The 22,389-nt window shown below is 36.7% G+C and overlaps 1 protein-coding gene across 13 annotated transcripts in view; it reads left to right on the top strand.

Moving 5' to 3' along the window:
• Dcaf6 (DDB1 and CUL4 associated factor 6) overlaps positions 1 to 22,389 on the top strand; it is a gene marked incomplete at its 5' end in the record, with an annotated part of 86,825 nt that overhangs the window by 6,632 nt on the left and 57,804 nt on the right. For 7 of the 13 annotated variants that reach the window (XR_003848057.1, XM_029559501.1, XM_017796060.1 and 4 more), the window contains 4 exon segments: positions 6,482 to 6,575; positions 9,207 to 9,326; positions 10,581 to 10,841; positions 17,789 to 17,959. Coding sequence is in view for 12 of the 13 variants with exons in the window: in XM_029559501.1 (XP_029415361.1) it covers positions 6,482 to 6,575; positions 9,207 to 9,326; positions 10,581 to 10,841; positions 17,789 to 17,959 (646 nt within the window). 13 annotated transcript variants of the gene reach the window in all.

Raw genomic sequence — 22,389 nt, 5'->3', positions numbered from 1 at the left:
GACATGGGCTCTTTTACTTAAGAAATTTGTTATGTAGTGGAAATAGAGTTATAAATAAATGTATAAAACTTAAATGTGAAATTATATGTAAATACTAAGGTCTTTGTAAGTAAAAGAGAATAAAAGATTATGATTGGCAACATTAGCAAAGCTTGAGCGCTTGAGCAGTGTCTTAAAGCATAAATAACAGCTTATTGCATTTTTCTTTTGTTTCCTTCCGTGTGTTGTATATTTTCTTAATGTGTGGGACCTCATATTGGATTTTTTTTTTTTTTCTTTTTGAGACAGGGTCTCCCTGTAGCCGTAGCTGGCCAGGAACTTGCTACATAGATCAGGCTGGCCTTGATCTCACAGAGATCTGCCTGCCTCTGCCTCCTGAGTGCTGGGATTAAAGGCATGTGCCATCATGCCTGGTTTTGTAATTGTTTTTAATTAGAAGATTTTGCTCCACAAACATTTGCTGAAATGTTAATGCCAGTTCTTTGCCTGCACAGTATGAAATTCTTTGTGTTTTACAACCTGTAGTAGGATTCCGTTATGTTATTCTTAATATACTTCTTATAGAAGGTGAGGAATCATTATTTGTGATTTTGAGAAGCTGCCACACACCAATGGTCCTTTGGTCTTGTTCTTGTATAAATTTTGCTTTTCGAGATTGTTCTTTGCCATATTACACATATGGAATTTTGTGGTGTGGTGTGGTGTGGTGTGTGTGTGTGTGTGTGTATTTCCATATGCCCTTTGCCGAGAATGTTAGACATTACCTCCTTTATTTCTTGTTTTTTAGGGTTTTAGGAGAAGTCAGAAAATTTGCAACTAAGCTGCCATCAAGTTTTAATCAAGACCCACTTAATTTTGAGGGAGAAAAATAAAAACCCGTTAATGTTATTTAAAAAAAAATTGTGGGCTGGAGAGATGGCTCAGTGGTGAAGAACACTGACTGCTCTTGCAGAGGCCTGGGTTTGATTCTCAGCACCCATGTGGCAGCTAACAACTGTCCTTAACTCCAGTTCTAGGAGATCCAATGCTCTTTTCTGGCCTCTGTGGGCTCTGCATGACATGGGTGCACTCACATACATGTAGGCAAAACACTCATACACATAAAATAAAAGTAAATTAAAAAAAATAGATGCCTGTGATTGTGGCATTCAGGAAGTAGAGGCAGGAGGATGTCTGCAACTTCAAGGCCAGACTGGGCTACAATGTGAAATTCTGTCTCTCAATAAATAAATGGGATGATTCTGAATGAGAAAAAAATGTTTTTAAATCATACATCTGGTTAGAGTATAGTGTCTAGAAAATACAAGTAACTTCAAAACTTAACAGTAAAAAATCTCAATTAAGAAACAAATATTTAGGACTGGAGAGACAGTAGTTAAGAGCACTGACTGCTCTTTCAGAGGACTTGGGTTCAATTCCCAGCACCTACATGGCAGCTAACAACCATTCGTAACTCCAGTTTCAGGGGACTCCAATGCCCTCTTCTGACCTCCGTGGTCATATGACATGGGTACACTTACACACATGTAGGCAGACTTATACACATAAAATAAAAATAAAATAATAAATTATTTAAAAACCACACATTCCCAATTAAATAATTGGTAAAAGGTTTTAATAGATTTTTCTCCACAGAAGGTATACAGGTGGCCAATAAGCACATACAGAAATTTAACCATCATTAATCATCAAGGAATTGCAACTCAAAACCACAGTGAGATACTACTTCAAACACACTGGGATGTTTAATGTAAAAGAGACAGACACAAGTGCTGATACGCTAGAAAACTTGGTACCCTCAGACATTGCTGGTGGGAGGGAGTGTAAAATGGTTTAGCTGCTTTGGAAAATGATTTGTCAGCTCTTCAATTATTAAGCATAGGGCCATCCTATGAACTATCAGTACTACTATTATAAACATTCTTATGAGATTGAAAGTAGATATCCTTAAAAAGAACATGTAAGTATGCTCAATGGCAAGATTATTCATAAGAACTAATAGATGGAAGCAGTTTGGTGTCTTACCACCTGATGAATAGATAAGCAAAATATGGTATATCCATTAAATGGACTATTATGCAGCAATAGCAGTTAATATCAGTTACTGTAAAAATTACTCTTTCAAAATTAAGTTTTTGGTATTTTTAAAAAATATTTTACTATTTTTATTTTTTGTGTATGAGTGTATTGCCTACATGTGCTTAAGTGAAGTGCCTATGGGGGTCAGACAAGGGTTTCAGATTCCTCTGGAACTGGAGTTACAAATGGTTATTAGCCACCATGTGGGTGCTGGGAATCAAACCTGGATCCTCTGCAAGAGTAGTCAGTGCTCTTAACCACTGAGCCATCTCTCCAGGGCCTTGGTGTTGGATATTTGAGAATTTTATAGGATGTATTTTGATTATATTCAAATGCCCACCCTCATCTCTTCTCAGATCTACCTATACCTCCCCACCTCAACCCACATTTCTCATCCTCTATATTTTTTAAGACCTATTGACTCTAATTTGGGTTCCCTTCATTCATCCCTTGAAGCGTGGTTAGTGTACCTGATGTCATGCCCTTAAAGACAACTAATTCTTCCCTCTCCCAGCAGCTAAATTGTCAATAGTTAAATTTTTAAAAAAATATTATTTTTATGCTGTGTGTATGTGTGTATTGCCTGCATGTAGGTGAGTGCACCCGTGCTGTGCAGTGCCCGTGGAGGACAGAAGAGGCTTTCGGATCCCCTGGAACTGGAGTTATGGACAGTTGTTAGCTGCCACGTGGGTTCTGGGATTTGAACCTGCAAGAACAGCCAGTCTTCTTGAGCCGTCTCTCTAGCCCCGCCAATAGTTAAATTTATTTGTGTCTGTGCATCTGTGTGATGTGTGTGGTGTAAGACTGTGGGTGGGTGTGCCCATGTGCATATGCAGAGGCTAGAGAAGGACATAACTGTCCTTGTCCAACACTCTTCACGTTACTCCCTTCAGCCATGGTCTCTCACTGAACCAGGAGCTGGACTCAGAGCCAGCTGGCTCCAGTGATCCTCCTGTTTCTGGCTCCCCTTCTCCAATGCTAGGGTTATAGGTGCTCCTGACCATGCCCAGATTTTTACGTGGATTCTGAGGATTCAGACTCTGGTTTTCATGCTTGTATAGTCAGCCATCTCTCCAGTCATATTTACCTTTAAAGTACGTAATTTTGGGATATTCACAAAGCAGTGCAGTGTTATCACTGTTGTTACATTCTACCACATGAATAAACTTGGAAAATGTCCTAAGTGAAAGCAAGATATAAAAGGCTACACATTGTATTGTCCATTTATATGAAACTATATCCAGATACATACATCCATAGAGAGAAAAGATTAGTGGTTTTCTGAACCTTTGTGAAGGTTTATATGGAGAATTCTCACTCCTGGTGAGAATAGGTTTTTTGGGGGATGATAAAAATGTTACAGAATTAGTGATAACAGTCAATAATAATCCACAAAAGGTAGGTGCCTACACTTGACTTGGCAATTGATTATTGAGCTTCATATTGACCTTTAATTAAAAAAAATACATTTATTTATTTATTGGGTGTATGTGTGGGTGTGGATATGGGTAGATCTGGGTGTATGCATGCCATGGCACACATATAGAGATCAGAGGACAACTTGGGATAATTAGTTCTCTTCTTTCACCCTGTGGGTTCTGGGGATCAAACTCAGCTCATCAGACTTAGGAGCAAGTACCTTTAAACTCTCTTAGCCATCTTGCTGACCCCAGTATTAAGCACTTTACCTTTGGTCAGTCAACTTGGCAACGCTGTATTCTTTGATGACCTTGGCAAGAATGCTATCAGTGCAAAAATGGGAACGCTAAAAAATTCAGTGGAAATACTGACTATAGTGGATTGAGGGAGGAATGGACGAAATATTTAAATATAGATGTTCCTTACGCTTCAGAGTAAAGTGGAAGAAAGAATTGTGGCTAGAAAGAAATATGTAATTGAGCTTTAATGATATTGAGATATTGTTTTGTTTGCATTGATAAAAGAACTTCCAGCACATTGAAGAGAGAAACAGCTAACAAGAAATGGCTATTAAAACAGAATAGACAGAATAATTGTTATGCAGGGTGTTTGAGGATTGAAGAAAGGAAATATAAAGCACAGGTGGGTCTCTTTGGCGGAAGGAATGATGCATCCTTTGAGATTGGCTAGAAGTAAGAAGTTGCACAGAGATAAAATTTGTAGGTTGCAGTTGAGGAAATTAGTGTCATTTTACACACCTTAATTTTATTTTTTAGAACAATATTTTGTACATAACAATACAATTTATGTGTTAAATACCATAATAGAATGATTTGATATTGTATTTAAATTTAAAAAAACGTTATGTATGTGTATGTCTGAGTGTGGGTGTGTGCATGTGAGGGAAGGTGTTTATGGAGGCCAGAAGAGGGCTTCAGATCCCCTCAGAGCTGGAGTTACAGTTGGTTGTGAGTCACCAGATAATGAGTACTGAGGACCAACTTGGATCCTCTGCAAGAGCAGTACATGTTCTTAACCACTGTGCCATCTATCTAGCACTAATTTGGTATAGTTTTAGACAGAAGATAAAAGAGAAAAACTTCAGGTTACAGAAACAGCACCCCCCCAAGACTAATTTGAAAAACAAAACAAAAAACCCACCCTTTCCCTAAGTGGGTCAGTGCAACAAATGTATTTAGTGACTAGCCATGTCTAATGCTTATTGCACTAATGCACTAATGAGATGAAAAAGAAACCCAGTTGAGCTAGGTGTGGTGGCACACGCCTGTAGTCCCAGTACTTAAGAGGCAGAGGCAGGCAGATCTCTGTGAGTTCAAGGCCAGCCTGGTCTACATAGTGAGTTCCAGGCAAGCTTGGACTACAGGGAGACCCTGTTTCAAAAAAAGAAAAAAGAAACCTAGTTGTAATAGTCATTGCCTCAAACAAATAATACATGTTGGAGTCTTCTGGGGGTGCAAAAATGCTTCTTGCTACTTTAATATCCAGAAAGTTGAATTCCATATCCATCACAGAAAATAGAAAAGAATTCATTTTATATCCTCTTTCTTTACTCATGGGTCTTTCTGTCTATACTGTCCTTTTTACCACCTAACATTACCCTCTCTTGGTCTCCTTTCTAAATTTTTGGGCTTTACCAATATTTAAAATTTCTTCATGTATGCATACACACACATCCATAGACATGTACATGACAGGCTAGGATTCCCATATGAGGGAAAAGTGGGTTTTTCTTTCTGTGTTTGGGTCACCTTGCTTAATATCATGCTTTCCAGGTCCATCCATTTTCCTGCAAGTTTCATGATTTCGTTTTTCTTTACAGCTCAATAATATTCAGTTGTGAATATGTACCATATTTTTGTTATCCATCTGTTGATGAACTCTAGACTGGTTCCATTTCTTTGCTACCTGGAATAGAGCAGCAGTAAACAGGGATGTATGCATGTAATCGGATATAGAGTTCTTTATGTATATGACCGGGAGTGATGTAGCTGGGTTATAAGGTAGTTCTGTTTTATTTTTTAAGTAGGAGAAAGAGTTACTAACCAAAAATGAGGGCAGTAGAATGGAAAAGAAAATTTGAGGCAAGTCATAAAGGGTTGGAATAGATGCAGTGGAGAGCTGGAGACCAAGTTGTTAAGAAATGGTGAGTTATTAAGTCTCATTGTTAGGTGTAGGTACTTACACTATGTTACCATCACAGTACTAAGTTCATGGTAGTGCAAAGTAGTTGAGTTTCCTTCTGTGAGCTGGACATTGATACTGGAATTAGAAAGTCCTGTGTACATGGTGCATCCCTTCTCCCCCTCCGCTCTCCTCCCTTCCCTCCCCTCCTCTCCTTTTCCTTTTGATTTATTTTTTCCTTCCCCATACTGGGGATTGAACCTGAGCAAACCTTTTACTGCAGAGCTGTATCTCTAGCCTTTTTCTTCTTCTTTTTTTCTTAATTATTTTGAAATAAGGTCTGACCAGGTTGCCTAGGCTGCTCTTAAACTATAGCTTAGGTAGACCTTGACCTTGTGACACATTTGCCTCAGCTGGGATTACAGAACTCCACCACTAGGCTCAGCTAACATATACACAAATTAAAAGTTGTATTTGTTGTCAGGTGTGGTGGCACACATCTTTAATCCCAGTGCTTGGGAGGCAGAGGCAGGTGGATTTTTGTGAGTTCGAGGCCAGCCTGTTCTACATAGTGAGTTCCAAGACAGCTGCGGTTACAGGGAGACCCTGTCTCAAAAAAAAGACCAAAAAAAAAAAAGTTGTATTTGTACCCATTAGGCTAAGGATAGTAAAGGTAGACTGTTCCTACCAATGGATATTTATCATCATGAGCACTATAAAAGATTTATACGGAATATAGTAGTATTTTTATATTGATCAAGCATCTCATTTGCATACTCTATAATAAAGAAAATAGGGAGATGATAGACTCACGTACAATCTGCTTATGCTCGTCTTTTAGTTACGACAGCCTCCAGTTAAGCGTTTGAGACTTCGTGGAGATTGGTCAGATACTGGTCCCAGAGCAAGGCCTGAGAGCGAACGAGAGCGAGATGGTAACTATAGTCAGCTTTTTTTGTGACATAATTTGAAAGTAATGTTTCAGCTTATTTCAGTTGTTTTCTAGTGTAAATGATGCTACAGTGAAATCTTGCTATATGTGTTTTGGTATATTTTTCCAAGTACAACATAGAATAAATTACTAGACGTGAAAGGCTGGGTGACGGGATAGGCATATTTTACTTTTGTTAGTGATCAAGCTACTCTTCAAAAATGACACTCATTTATATTTGCATGGAGAATATAAGAATGTTCACTGCCCCATAGGACATTTGGTATTACCATACTTCTTAATTTTTACCTTCTATTAGATATAAAAAAGAAATGGAAACTAAATTTCTAAACTCGAATTTTTTAATAGTACATGCTTAAATTTTTTTTTCTGCATTCCTGTTAATCCCTGTTAATCCCAACGCTTTGGAGGCAGGAGGATCACGAGCTCAGGAACAGCTTGGGTTACATAGTAAGTTCCAGGCCTTTAACAAGCACAAGAAACTAACCTGGGAGCATTAAGATAGCATACTCTAGCTGGGGATATAGCTTAGTTAGTAGGGTGCTTGTGCATGAAGCCCTGGACTTGATCCCCATCACCACATAAAACCAAGTGTGATGGCACATGCCTGTAATTTCAGCATTCAGGAGGAGAGTTAGGAGGATTAGGAGTTCAAAGTCATCATCTATGTAGTGAATTCAAGGCCAGCCAGAGCTACATGAGATCCTGCCTTTAAAAAAAAAAAAGATAGTGGGGTGGAGAGATGGCTCAATGGTTAAGAACACTGACTGTTCTTGCAAAAGACCCTGGTTCAAATCCCAGCATCCACATGGCCACTAACAACTGCCTGTAACTCCAGTTCCAGGGGATCTGACAGCCTCTTCTGTCCTCCGTGGGCATTGCACGACATGGGTGCACTTACCTACATGCAGGTACAACACTCATACATATAAAATAAAAATGATAAAATATTAAAAAAATAAAGATACATACTTTAAAACAGAATTAATCTGAATATATTTTAGTAAAGAAATCTATAGCCAAAATCTTATTCTAGTTATGATTAAACCTTTGTTTTTGTTTCTTTGAAACTGAATCTTGTAGTCCCATCTGGCCTGGAACTCACTATGGAGACCAGGCTGTCCTCAATTTCACAGAGATCTGCCTCCCAAGTGCTAAAATTAAAGGATATATCACCATGCTCCATCTGATTAAACCTTTTATTATCAAAACAATGTTGCTTAGTATACTATCTTTGATTCTATGTTATAATATATTTAGATATAAGATTACAATATGTAAAGATGGCTTACAACCTGTAATCCCAGAACTTGGAAAGCTGTGGCAGAAGGATTATCATAAATTCAAGTCCAACTTGGATTACAGAATGAGAGACCCTGTCTTTAAAAAAAAAAAAATGTGTGATTGTAGAGTTGTAACATTTTTTAAAACTCTGGCAACATATTTTTTCTTGGTCTTTTTGAGACAGGGTCTCCCTGTAGCCCCACCTGTCCTGGAACTCACTATGTGGACCAGGTTGGCCTTGAACTCACAGAGATCTGCCTACCTCTGCCTCCTGAGTGCTGGGATTAAAGGCATGCACCCCCACGCCCCGGCCTTTTCTTTCTTTTTCAAAATAATTCTGGCTAACCTGGTACTTACTATATAGTTCAGGCTGTCCTGCAAATTATAACAATCCTTTCTTGTCAGCCTCCTGAGTACTGAAATTGCATAACTTCAATTTTAAAATGCCCCTAATATTCCTAGTACTGTAAGAAAATAAAAGGCTTTTAATGTCCTCTATACCATAATAAAATAAAATTCCTTAAAGAAAGGGGGAAAAAAACAACAAAAAACCCAAACCTTGTTTATTTGAACAATGAAAAGGAGTGAAGTTGAAAAGACAAAATACTTTCTGATTGGGACTGGAGAGATGGCTCAGTGTTTTAGAGCACCGACTGCTCTTGTAGAGGACCCATGTTTGGGTCCCAGCACTCACATGGCTGCTAATAGCTGTCCCTAACTCCAGTTCTGAGTCGTCTGAAGCCCTTTTCTGGCTTCCACAGGTATTGCACACATGTGGTACACTTATATGCAGGCACAAAACACTCATACACATAATTAAAAATATAAAAAATAAATATATAGCAACTTTCTAGTTTCAGCTAATTTCAACTACCTGGAACTTATAGCCACTGATAACTGTTCTGTTTTAGGAAAATTGATACAAAAGCCTGAGGCTATTTTGTGTCTACTTTGATGATAAATGTTCTAGAGAGAAGAAAAGTCTTTCTCTGTGTTTATTCAACTTAGAATTCATGATCTTTTCCTAGTTGGGCACTCCAATAACCATCACTAGACAGTGATACAGTAGGGGTGGGAGGTGGTGGCGGTCCCAAAGAATAGGTGTAGATGGAGATCTGAACTATTCTTGAAAACATTACCATATAAATGGACAGTCAACCTATAAATAATTATCAAATGTGATAAGGACTTAAATGACTTTTTATATATTTATGTAATTTAATTTTTAAATTACTAGCATTTTAAAGCCCTTCAAATCTAAGGTTTTTTAAAAATTATTATTAAAGATCATCCTGACTTACTGCTAATAGTCTGACTTATGTTATAATAGGAGAACAAAGTCCCAATGTGTCATTGATGCAGAGAATGTCCGACATGTTATCAAGATGGTTTGAAGAAGCTAGTGAAGTGGCACAAAGTAATAGAGGACGTGGACGATCTCGACCCCGAGGTGACTTGCCTTGTTAATGAAAGTCTAAGCTGACAAAAACTGTATCATCTATCTAGATTGTATTGTGTTTTGTATCTAAAGAAGTCTTACGTCTCTTCTGGTTCCACTAGACCTAGCTCTTTTACCAGCTTTTTTTAACGTAGTAAAAACTACTTTAAAAAAAAAAATCTGCCAGGCTTGGTGGCCCATGCCTTTAATCCCAGCACTCTGGAGGCAGAGGCAGGTGGATCTCTGTGAGTTCAAGGCCAGCCTGGTCTACATAGTGAGTTCCAGGCCACCTGGGGCTACAGGGAAACTCTATCTCAAAAAGACCAAAAGAAAAAAAAAATCTGATATTTCCAGTAAGTCCCTTTCCATTGAACTTTGAAAATGGCAATGTACAAAATCCTAAAGATAAATTCATGTATATAATTAGAAAGATTACCTTTTACTTTCATTTGTTTATTTGGTGTGTATTTATGTACACATTTATGTGTATATGTTTGTGCATGTCAAGGTCAGAGAACAGCTTATGGGAGTTGATTTTTCTCCTTCTACTGTGTGGGTTCCAAGTTGTCAGACTTGGTGGCAAACATCCTTACCTACTGAGCTATCTCTCCAAGATTAATTATTTTAACAAGAATGTGTTGCTGATTCTTACCCCTATTGATTAGACTGATCAAGTGGACCAAAACACCAGTGGGTATTACTGATATACTGAAATTTTATATTTATATGTGTGTGTACATGCAGATGCAGATGTATATGTTCTCAATGTATTTTGTGTAGAATTTTTTTTTTACATGTATGTGTGTATTGCCTACATGTAGGTAAGTGCACCCATGTTGTGCAATGCCCACGGAGGACAGTAGAGGCTATCAGATCCCCTGGAACTGAAGTTACAGACAGTTGTTAGCTGCCATGTGGGTGCTGGGATTTGAACCTGAGTCTTCTGCAAGAACAGTGTTCTTAACCACTGAGCCATCTCTCCAGCCCCAGAATTTTTTTTTAAGCATTTAAAATTTGAATTTGGGGCTGGAGAGATGGCTCAGCAGTTAAAAAGCACTTGCTGCTTTTCTAGAGGATACAAGTTTGGTTCCCAGCACCCATGTCAGTGGCTGGCTGTAACTCTAGCTCCATGGTATTTGATACCTCTTGCCTCCTCCAGCACCTGCACATACCCACACACCGACACATAAATAAATATGTATGTATATAACTATAATCTTTAAAATAAAATAATATTTGAATTTGCATTAACGTGCTTCTTTGAAGGTGGAACACATCAGTCAGATGTTTCAACTCTTCCTACGGTCCCATCAAGTCCTAATTTGGAAGTGGGTGAAACTGCAATGGATGTAGATACACCAGCTGAACAACTTCTTCAACCTTCTACGTCCTCCACATTGTCAGCTCAGGCTCATGCAGAAGCATCTACCCTAGAAAACCCTCATTCTGCTTCTTTCCCATCTTCTCCAGATAGTGAACAAAGACAATCTATGGAGGCATCTGGACACCATACACATCAACAGTCTGGTGAGGATGATACTCTTCAAGTAGGCTGTTCTTATTTTGATTCTGATAATGAACACCTTATAGGCTGTTTTGAAAGATATTAAATTATACCACCTTCTTGCTGGGATAAGTAGTCAAAATTCTTTTAATATATGAATATACAACCTAAACATAAATTCAAGTATGCCTAATTTGCATGCATTTTAACAAATAGTGAATCTTTAATTTATATAGGACAGTTTTTTTTTTAAGGTAACAACAGGTGGTATTTTGACATAGTTTTAATATGACTTTTACAGACCATTATAAAAAAGATTTTTCTAAGTTTATATGATTCTTCATCTATATCAAAATGAAAGTGAAAATATATTTCATTATTATTAGTTCTATTGTATTTATATTTTTAAATTTCCCTCAAATTATAAAGTCCTTTAGATATATTCTGTGTAGTGAATTTGATGATCCCCTTTTAACAACATAGGACAGTTTTCCGAAAGAATTATTTCTTTATTATTTACATGAAAAATAATTATTTTACCAATCCTTATCTTCATGGTTCTTGATGCTAGTGAAAAGTATCAGTTCCTAAATTCTGTTAATATTTTTCTCACAATACTATAACTTTTCATGTTCAACTTTTTTTCTCCCAATTATGGAATATTCTTAGAAATTTTTCGGAAAATATGCATATAGCCTACTATTAGAATTTTAAGTACATACTTAAAAATATAATATGCAATAAGCTTGTTTATTTTTAAGTTCTAAGAAAGCCTTTTACTTGATAGAGAACCAAAAGTGTTAGCAAGAAATGTAGCTGGGATACAGCTGGCAGACAAAGCTAAAAACTGGAACAGTTTCCTAATAGCTTTGCTTCCAAGCCATCACATTACTTTTGCTTCTGGAAATTGATGCCAGATCCCAGATAACGGGTTTTTTTAATGAATGGGCTTTATCACAGTATTCCATTTTTTATAACTAACTTTCAGTTTCTATGAGACTAGAAGTCAGTCAACTACATAACTATTAACACAAGTACATTTTACATAACAGTAAGCTAAAGCTGACCTACAGAAATCGGGTTTTCGACATTCTAATTAACATAGCATTTCAGCTTAAGGAAAATAAAGTATTTTGACTGGTTTGATAAGCAGGACAGAGGAGTTAGAAATTTAATCAAAACTGATAAAGGTAGTAAAGACAAGAATTTTTAGAGTGATAGTATTTTTGTAAATACGCTGAAAGAGTTCAATTACAAGTTACCAGAAAACCTTAATGAGAAGATGCTCACTTATTTTTAGATCCACTTATTTTTAATTTTGTTTTGATTTATTTTTATGTGTATGAGTGTTATGCCTGCATGTATGTAAGTGCACCAGTGTTATGTATTGCTCACACAGGACAAAAGAAGGTGTCAGATCCCTTGGAACTGGAGTTACAGACAGTTGTTAGCCGCTATGTGGGTGCTGGGATTCAAACCCAGGCCTTCTGTAAGAACAGCCAGTGCTCTTAACTGCTGAGCCATTTCTCCAGCCCCACTTATATCTTAACTAATCCCAGTTGTTTCTTAAACATATTTGTGAATTATGGAGTGTTTTTAAAAAACTTTTTTTTCATAGATATTTAAATGCATTTTCATACCATGATTTAAATTGTTGAACTCCTTTCAGTGTTTAATATGCTAAATACTACAGTATATTTTTGTGATGATCAGATGATCGTTATTTGAATATGATTTAGCACCTTTGTCCATAAACTTTTCAAAGAAAGTAAGGAGATGTTTTGAACTGGTAAATGACTGAGAATTTTGTTTGACTAAACTATGACTAATTGGCATATTTTCATGTTTCCAAATGGAACCACTATTAAGAAAATAATTTAGTATAAGGTACATCTAAAGGGTTATGCCTCTAACTGTTTTGACAGTAGCCCTTTCATTATACCACAACCTAGCATTTCAACAATAAGGATTTAGAGTTTTCCTTTTGTTCTTTTCCCAGAGCTATTGCACTTACTGAAGCCTGTCTAAATCCAGATGGCTTAATAGATACTGGGGATTGTCCATTGCATGATTGTAGTAGGTGAAAGTGTCAATTGAGAGCTGTAATTTCTGTTGATGCCTTGTGTAGAGATATAGAAAATGGAAAGGACTGTTTCTGTCTATAATTGTCCTGCTGCGGGTACCTCTCGATGTAAATGTTTATGCCCTTCCTTCATACCTCTTGCCTTTCCTTGCAGTTTTTATTAGTTGAGGACAGGGAGGACACAAAAGTGAAAGTTTACCCATGTGCTTTTGTGAATCACTCAGTGATGGTGATAAAAGTCATGACCACCAGTTTTAGGGCACGCAATGTGTTAGAGCAGTCTCTCTTTAATTTCTTTTGCTGTCTAACTATACAGAATGTCTCTTTTACTCTTTCCTGGCTGAATTTTTTTTAGTACTTTCATTTACCTTCTTCCCACCCCCAGCTGCCAACTTTACATTCACAGTGAAAAGCACAGCACTCATTTTCTTAACTTTGAATCTCTCAACTTTATGACATTTGTACTCAGATTCTCTATGGACAAATGTTTCTTTTCCTGTTAGACTCTAGCTGATGTAGTTCCCATCCCTTCCCAGCTTCTCAAAGAGTTCATTATTATTGCCTTTTCTTGTGAATTCTTCCTTTGGGCCCCAGCCATGCTTTTATATCTTTTCTTTAAAACAAAAACAAAGCCCCAAAAGCTGCTCTTCATCATCCCACATTCCCCACAGCTGCTCTATGCCTTATTTCCCTACTGCTCCATTTTCTTTACCCATTTATTCTGAACCAGATGAAATTTGCTTTTTAACCCATTTTACTGACAATTTTTTTTTTTTTTTGTCAAAGTCACCCATGAGTGCCATCTTGCCAATTGTAGAGAATATATCTCTGTTTGTGCCTTGCTAGATTTTTTGGGCCCAGTTGACATAGTCTTTTGCCTCCCTTTTTTTTGGCATTTATGCCATATTTGCCTATTATTGCTCTTATTATTAACTGTGGCTAGTTTTTAGTAACCATTGTTAGTGTTTCTTGTTCTGTCTACGTTTCAGTTTTATAGTTGAACCTCTTGGTCTGATTCTCTTTTCTTCTCCACATGAACTATATTTTTATGATTCACCTCTAAATTTATGATTCCCAAAGATAAACAGTCTTACCTTACATCCTGAGTTTCAGACTCTTGTCTAATTACTGTTTGGCACTCCTTTTTTTGGTTGTTTTCAGTGATCTTAAATTTAATAGTGTAAGGGCTGGAGAGATGACTCAGTAGTTAAGAGCACTGGCCGCTCTTGGAAAGGACCCAGGTTTGATTCCCAGCACCCAGATTGTGGCTAACAACCCATAAACTTCTGTTCCAGGGGATCTGGTGCCCTCTTCTGACCTCTGTGGGCATTGTACAACATGTGCACTGACCTGCTTACAGGCAATACATTCATAAACATAAACAAAAAGTTGTGTAGCCGGGCATAGTGGCCCATGCCTTTTATCCCAGCACTTGAGAGGCAGAGGCAGGTAGATCTGAGGCCAGTCTTGTCTACATAGTGAGTTCCAGGCCAATTGGGCTGCAAGGATACCCTGTCTCAAAAAGACCAAGAAAAAAAAAATTAATAGTATGTCCACTTCAGTCCAGCCTTCTATCTTTCTTTTTCCTTGATTGGTTTCACCTTAGTCCTTTCAAAATGTCTTTCTAGATTTTATTATATTTATTTACTGGGGACAGGGCATGTGTGCATATGGAGTGTGTTTGGAGGTCGGAGAACATCTTTCTAGACTTGTCTCCTATCTTTGGGTCCTAGAGATTGAACTCAGGTTCTCAGGCTTGGCAGGAAGTGCTCTTTACCGAGCCATCTCTCTAGCCCTGACCATAGTCTTTTTATAGCTTAGTAAATTATAATACTGTTTGCACGTTTGCTTATTTTAATAATCCATGAAGTGTCTTGTATTCCTTCATTTCCTTTATGTCCTATGCTGAGTTCACCAGCGAAATCCTGTTGTTGCTGGGTCTGAACTATATTCCACCTCCTTCTTTCTCAGCATTATTTCTTGTCTCTTAAGATTTCCATGCATCTATTTTTGTTTTGTTGAAGTGGCCACAATAAATTTAAAATGTTTAATAAAGTTATATAATTTTGTTGTTTATACCATTCAGTGAAAGTTAATTGTATTAAGCAATATAACCACAAAAGAAAATACTTTGAACTCCTTCCTATAGACTTATAAGAACTTATCTACATGGTTTGGCCCTTGCCAACAGCTCAAGCTTCATCACATTCTTTTGTTTCTTAAGAATCCACAGAGGTGTTGGATCCCTTGTAGCTGGAGTTACAGGTAGGTTTGAGCAGCCCAATGTGGGTGCTGGGAACTAAACTCAGGTCCTCTGCAAGAGCACTGTATGTTCTTAACCTCTGAGCCATCTCTCCAGCTCCTCATTCTGCCTTTTTAATCCATGGACGATCATCATAATCTACAAGTATTGGTTTCTTTTCAGTTCTTCAAGTGTGCCAAGTTCTTTTTTGTTTCTTTGTTTCTAATTCTGAGCCCGATTTCTTACTGTTTTGTACTAGGAAGATTTTTAGACAATGCTTTCCTGAAGATAGGACACTGTCTATTGTATCTTTTTATTCCAGTGTCTTTTTCCTTAGCAATAGTCACTCTCTAAAGATTCAGTAAAAGTATTATGAAATGCTGAGTAATCATTAAGGTAGAGTATATTTATATTTTTAGTCTTTAGAGTTTCAGCCCCACTTGATTATCTGTTTTTGGGGGAAGGAGGTCCTTGAGACAGGGTATCCTAGCCAAGGCTGGTTTTGAATTCCAGATCCTCCCATTTTAGCATCCTGAGTGCTGGGATTACATGTGTATCTGGTCATTAACTTTTGATATGTGTAGTAATCTGCCCTCTGCCTTTATAGTTGTTGTTATTTGTTTGTTTGTTGTCTTTTGAGATAGTATCCCATGCCCTGGCTAGCTTTGAAGTCACTAGATAGCCAAGGTTGGCCTTGTAATCCTGATCTTCCTGCCTTTGCTCCCAAGTACTGAGATGGTAAGACATGTACCACTATACCCAGCAAACTACCCCCAATGTAATGATACCCAGGAGAGATGCTTGCTATGTTTAGATTTCCAATCTGTCATTTTGGGTCCCTGTTTGCCCTAGGCCATATAAGACTAAGTAGAGAATTTTTCTTTGTTTTAAACGTGTTTTTTTTTAATATATATTTTTAAAAGTATTTTAAGATAACTTACAGAAAAACAAAAAAAAATCTTGTGATTGTAAATATAAATGAATAAATCAGGTCTGATAGAAAAAATAAAATGGAGGCACAGGTGAAGCAATTATACATGCAAGGCTTGAGGAGCAGTATTTGGAGCAGAATTAGAAAAATATAGTGACTCAAATGGAATTTAAACTTAGCTGGTAAATTTTTTTTCTTGTTTTTGTTTCTTTACCCTTTGTAGTCTTCAGTTTCATTTTTATTCCTGTGTCACCCAGTTGTGCCTCTACTCCTGACTTTTCCTTCATATTCTTCTAGAGATTCTTCCTTTTCTCAAATGCGAAGTTCCCTGGGGTTCAGTTCTTCTCTGTCTTTGGGGCTTAAAGTCACATCACAAGTGACACTCAGATTTTATCTGCTAGGAATTTTTATATTCATTATATTCATTCTCTGCTTAATTTTTTCATTTATATGTCTATTAGTTGTTTCCAGCATGAATTATCCTTTATTATTCTTCACTGCAACAAATGGCAACTTCTTTACCTCTTACCTAGACCCAACATTTTCATTCTACCTCTAGACATTAGCAAATTTTACTGATTTTATCTTTAAAAAAATTTCACATCTCAGTACATTTCCCCTCTGAATATTTGTACTTGATCTCTCCTCCATCTGGAACACGTTTCTTCACAACAGCTGTGTTATTCCTGCATGTCCTTGAGGCCTTCATTCAAGTGGCACTTTATAAAAGAACACTTTTCTATCAACTATACAAAATAACAGTCCCTCCCCTTTCATCTCTGTCTTCCTGACCTTCTGTGCTAGTTTAATTATAGCACTTCTCCCTGTGGGACACACAGCATGCACACACACACACACACACACACACACACACACACACACACACACATCCTATTCTCAGAATGTAAATGCCATAGGGGAAAGGATTATTTTGCTCAATGTTTGGTTTGTGCCCAAAGCCTCATAAACCATAGGTTCTTAAATACTTCTTTGTAGAGTTTAATGTATTTTTCTTTTCACCTGAATCACTTCCTCAGATAAAGACTAAAAAAAAATTATGCAAATCTTTTTGAGCTAAAATAGAAAAGGTGAATGACAATTCTAACAAAAAGTCATTTAGGTAAGAACAAGATATATAACTTTCATTTTTAAAAGCAATCTCTAATGAATTACAGGAGTTGTTTCCAAATACATAACAGATTAATCCTTTAGTGAATTTAAATTTTATTGTAACAATTTTTTTGCGTTTAAATGATTTAGCTACTCTTTTGAGACTGTCATTTCTGTTATTTTTCTGTACAAAGAGAAAATTAGTGAAGAATTGAATCATTTAAAATCTTAAGAGCTGAGTACTTTGTTCAGTGATAGAGTACGTGCTTAGCACACACAGACCTTGCATTCAATTGTTAATACCCAAAATAAAGTGAAATAGTCTTTTGCTCATGGAGGACTTCATTTTCATTATGTTTGGTTACTTAAAATTTTTAGAAATTATCTGTGTCTGATTCATCATTATTAAAGAAAAGCATTTGAGTATATGTGTATGATTTGTCTCATAATTTAAGGACTAATTATTTTTTATGAGTAATTTGTTTTTAGTATTCCTCTGTGAGACATGTTCTATTTAAATTCTTTCTTGACGTATAATCAACTTCTTACTATTTTCTGTTTTATTACTTTGTTTTCACCTTCCTTTTCTTATTATCTGTGTCAGAATTTTTAAGGGGGCCTGAGATAGCTTTGCTCCGTAAGCGCCTGCAGCAGCTGAGGCTTAAGAAGGCTGAGCAACAGAGGCAGCAAGAGCTAGTAGCACATGCCCAACATCAGCCTTCCACTTCTGATCAGTCTTCTCGTGAGGGCTCTTCACAGGACCCTCATGCTTCAGGTTATTAATGCCAAGTGTGCTTAAGCAGCTGCTAGAGTTTCTTTTTAATACTGCTACTGTGTAATCTGATGTTTCCCTTTCCCATTCAAAAAGAGAGCTAACATGCTTGCCGCTTATCCCTCCCTTCTCGCAAATAGCGGTGTTCATTGACTCATGTTAGAGGGGCAGATTGACAGTAGCATTTACCAGCGATATAACTATAATCCCTTATAATATATTTGGAGAGGGGCAAATATTTATTACTTTTAAAGCTACTGAGTTACTTTCTAATAAATCTACTAAAGTTTGAGTCTACTTTGATATATCTGTAGAAGTTTCCTATATGCTGAAATGAATCTATGCTTCTAGTCTCTTTTCTTTTTCATTTTTAGTCAATAGGTAACCAATGTCTTATACCGACCTAGTAAAGTTAGATTTTTAAAATTATAGTACCATTTGGTCATGCTAACATGCTGTCTCAGCCATTCCCTTTTATCATTATTTGAGATGTTTTAGTAGTTTTCTATCAGTTCTCTAATCAATTTCTTGATAAATGGGGCAGCAAAAGGACTCCATGATCTCATTTTCCTGTTCTTGTCCTCTCAGTTTCTGATGATACAGTAATAATCTGTGCTACCTGGAGTATATTAACGGTCCAATTCTTTAAAGATCAGAAACATTCGTGATACTCAATTAACATTTGTTGAGAGGATAATGAAAGATAAAGCACAAAATAATTTACCAAGGTGGTTGAGAGGTCCTATAAATGCAGTCGTTTAGTTGCTTTATTGAAGACTGAAAACATGTCTTATGTTCCCATACTAGCAAACTTAAAATCCTTTGACACACTTTGCTTTGCCACCCTAAGGAATAATAAGTTTGAGTGTTAATTACTTTGAAAATTCTAATTACTTGGAATTCATATGTACTGTTTATAAGAACTGGACAACCTCCACTTTATAAAGATCTGTTCCAGCAAGTGTGATGGTAACAAAGCATATTGTATAATATTGTGGTAAAAGAAAATAAATTTTCAGCCTCTGTAATATACATACAGTGTTTGGAACAAATCTCATGGACTTGATTTGTAATTTAATGCTATATTAATACAGTGAAAGTCAGTCAAAAATGTCTGAAGTTTTTTTCCCTGTAGGGAGGTCTTTAATGATTAACAAGAAAGTTTGATCAGATTACAGTAATGACATATATTAATACAGCAGTTTTCTATGAGTTCATGCTGTGTATACTACTCTAGTCCAAAATGTTTTCAAAGTCAAAAGAAATCATGAAATACAAAACCAATGAAAAGGAAAATAATGTATATTTATTTGCATGTATTTATTTTGAGTGTGTGTATGTGTGTATATGTGTGTGTGCGTGTGCAAGTGTCAGGAGTGTGTGTTGGGGGAAGAGACTAGAGGACAATGTGTGGGAGTTGATTCTCTCATTCCATCATGTAGGTTCCAAGGATCAAACTCAGGTTGTCAGTCTTGGAGGCAATCAGAAAGCAAAACTGCGTAAAAAAAGAAGCATATATCATGAATGTTAGAAAAATATTTTGACCTTTATTTACCTTTTGTGTGAAGTTTCAAAAATTAGAATTAAAACAGTCCCCTTTTTTTGAGCCAGAAATTTAGGGTTTATATGGTCTGTGTGCAATAAGATGCTATCTTCCCATCTCATACTTGAATTAAATAGTAGCTAGTTTGGAAGCCAGTCTTTTGGTAATCTTTAGAAAGCTCAAGCTTAACAGATTAAAACTTTATTTATTTATTTTTATTTTATGTTTTTGAGTGTTTTGTCTGCATATATGTAAGTGCACTCATGTTCTGCAGTGTCCATGGAGGCTAGATGATGGCATTGCATCTCCTAAAGCTGAAGTTATGGATGGTTGTTAGTTGCCATGTGGATGCAGAAAACCAAACCCAGGTCTTCTGCAAGAGCAGCCAGAGCTCTTAGCTGCTGATCCATCTCTCCAACCCTAAGCTTATCAGTTTTGAAGTTGAGAAATATGTTCTCTTTCTTTGTTTTAAACAACATTCTTAGGCCTTAGAGCTGCCCACATGGTCCATTCTGCTTTCCCATTACTCTATCCTCACATGTCTTAGGAACATTCTTAGTAACTAAAGACCTTAAAAAGTTAACAAGGGGCAACTAATAAAATATGTATAATTTGTCTATTAGGTAAATTTTGGATATGAGGAAAGGTGAATTGGTATGATACAAAATTTATTTCAGAGCACACAGTTATAAAAATAGGGAATGGAAATTAAACTTAAGAAATTTAATAAGAAGATAGGTTTTAGTTGAGTAATAATTGTAAAATCTCATCTTATACTTAGTAATTAGGTACAGGTTTTAAAGTTTATATTTGTTTTTTATGTGTTTAAGTGTTTTGCCTGCATGCATGTAAGGGCACTACATGTGTGCAATACCCATGGAGGCCAGAAGAGGCCATTCTGTCCCCTGGAACTACAGGGTTGTTAGCTTCCGTGTTGGTGTTGGGAACCAAATTTGGGTCCTCTCCAAGAGCAACCAGTGCTCTTAACTTCTGAGCCATCTCTCCATTCCTTAGATATAGTTTTATATATGTATTTTGGCAGTAATTGATCCATTTTCACATAGTAGATCTTACTATCAGTATAGAAAGTACCAGGTGTGGTTGTGTATGCCTTTGATACTAGAACTCAGGAGCAGAGGCAAGTGGATCTCTGAGAGACTGAGGCCACCCTGGTCTACATAGCAAGTTTCAGGCCAACTGGGGCTTCAGGGACACCCTGTCAAAAAAGAAAGTACCAAAATTAGCACATTAGATTTTAATTTGTTAGGATTCTTAGGTATAAAAGGATTATATTTCTTGTTGTCATGTGGGGAATCTGTAAGTTGTGAAGGGCCAGCAGATGGCTCAGTGAGTAAAAGCTTACCTTGCAAGTTTGATGACCAATGTTTGATCCCTGGATCCCATGGTGGAAGGAGAGAATTTAATGACTCTTGAAAGTTGTCCTCTAATCTCACATGTGCTATGACATGTGCTTGCCTACACTCAAACACATGCATATATCATACAAATGTGAAGTAATAATAATAAACAAACTTTAAAAATAAGTTATGATACTGACAAGTGATACTTCCATTGTCTTTCCATTTACTTAAATCCCTTAAGGTATAAGGTGTTCAAAAGAGATATGGCTTGGAATCAACAAGTACAGAAAGAATATCTGAATTATTATATTGTCTAGCAAATATTTTATTATTATTTTTAAGTTTTTTTTGTGTGTGTATGTGTGGTTTTGTTTTGTTTTGTTTTGTTTTTGGTCTTTTTGAGACAGGGTCTCCCTGTAGCCCTGGCTGGTCTTGTACTCGCTATATAGACCAGACTGGCTGCCATTTTACAGAGATTTGTGTGCCTCTGCCCCCTGAGTGCTGGGATTAAAGATGTGCTACCATGCTCAGAAAGATTTATTTTATAGGGTGTTCGATTCTCTGTAACTGTAGTTATGGATAGCTGTAAATTGTCTATAAACTGTGGATACTGGAAACTGCCATGTAGGTGCTGGCAAGCAGCTCTGGGTCCTCTGCAAGAGTAGTATGTGCTCTTAATTACTGAGCCATTCCTTTAGCCCATTGATCTTCTTTTCAAAACACAGGACTCGGGGGAATCTTTTGTGAAAGATGGGATATAAAATGAGTCAACAAAACCTAGTTTTGATATAAAAGTTGAGAGCAAGTCATTTTGCAGAAAATAATAACTTGCAGTTTTAGTGGGATCAAATAGGACAGAACCTGTTATTAATGAAAATCACAGGTGGAATATTATCTGTTTAATTGTTAATATTTCTTGCATTATTCCACAATAGCAAATGGTATTAAACTTCACTTTTAAATTCCTTGTTTAAAATAAGTCATATAAAAAGTTAGGGCTCAGTGGTGGAACACTTGCCTAGTGTGCCTAAGGCTCTAGGTTTGATCCCACAGTGCTATAAGAAAGCAAAAGAGTTGTTAGAAGATTTTTAAGCCCCCTTCAATTCAGCTATAACTTTTTCATCAGAGTCTTCTAGGGATTTTTTAAATTTAAAGTAATGTGCAATGGGGCTGGAGAGATGGCTCAGTGGTTAAGAGCACTGACTACTCTTGCAGAGGACTGGAGTTCAATTCCCAGCATCCACATGGTGGGTATGAACCGTCCTTAACTCCAATTCCAGGGGAATCCGAAACCCTCTTCTGACCTCTGTGGCATTGTACAACACAGGTGCACTCACATGAAGGCAATACACTCATACACATTAAAAAAATATATAAATTAAAAAAATAATAATGTACACATGACTAGGGGTATATCTGTGTTTGAGTGCTTGTCTAACATAGCAGAACCGTGGGTTTGGGTCCCAGGATCACTGAAGAAAAACACAAATGTCAAAGTAATGCTGTGTGATTTTTGGTGTGAAAGGAAA

The sequence above is a fragment of the Nannospalax galili genome, unplaced genomic scaffold (genome assembly GCF_000622305.1).
Source record: "Nannospalax galili isolate Female #2095 unplaced genomic scaffold, S.galili_v1.0 scaffold1189, whole genome shotgun sequence".
NCBI lineage: Eukaryota > Metazoa > Chordata > Mammalia > Rodentia > Spalacidae > Nannospalax > Nannospalax galili.
This window is presented reverse-complemented; position numbering and strand designations above follow the sequence as displayed.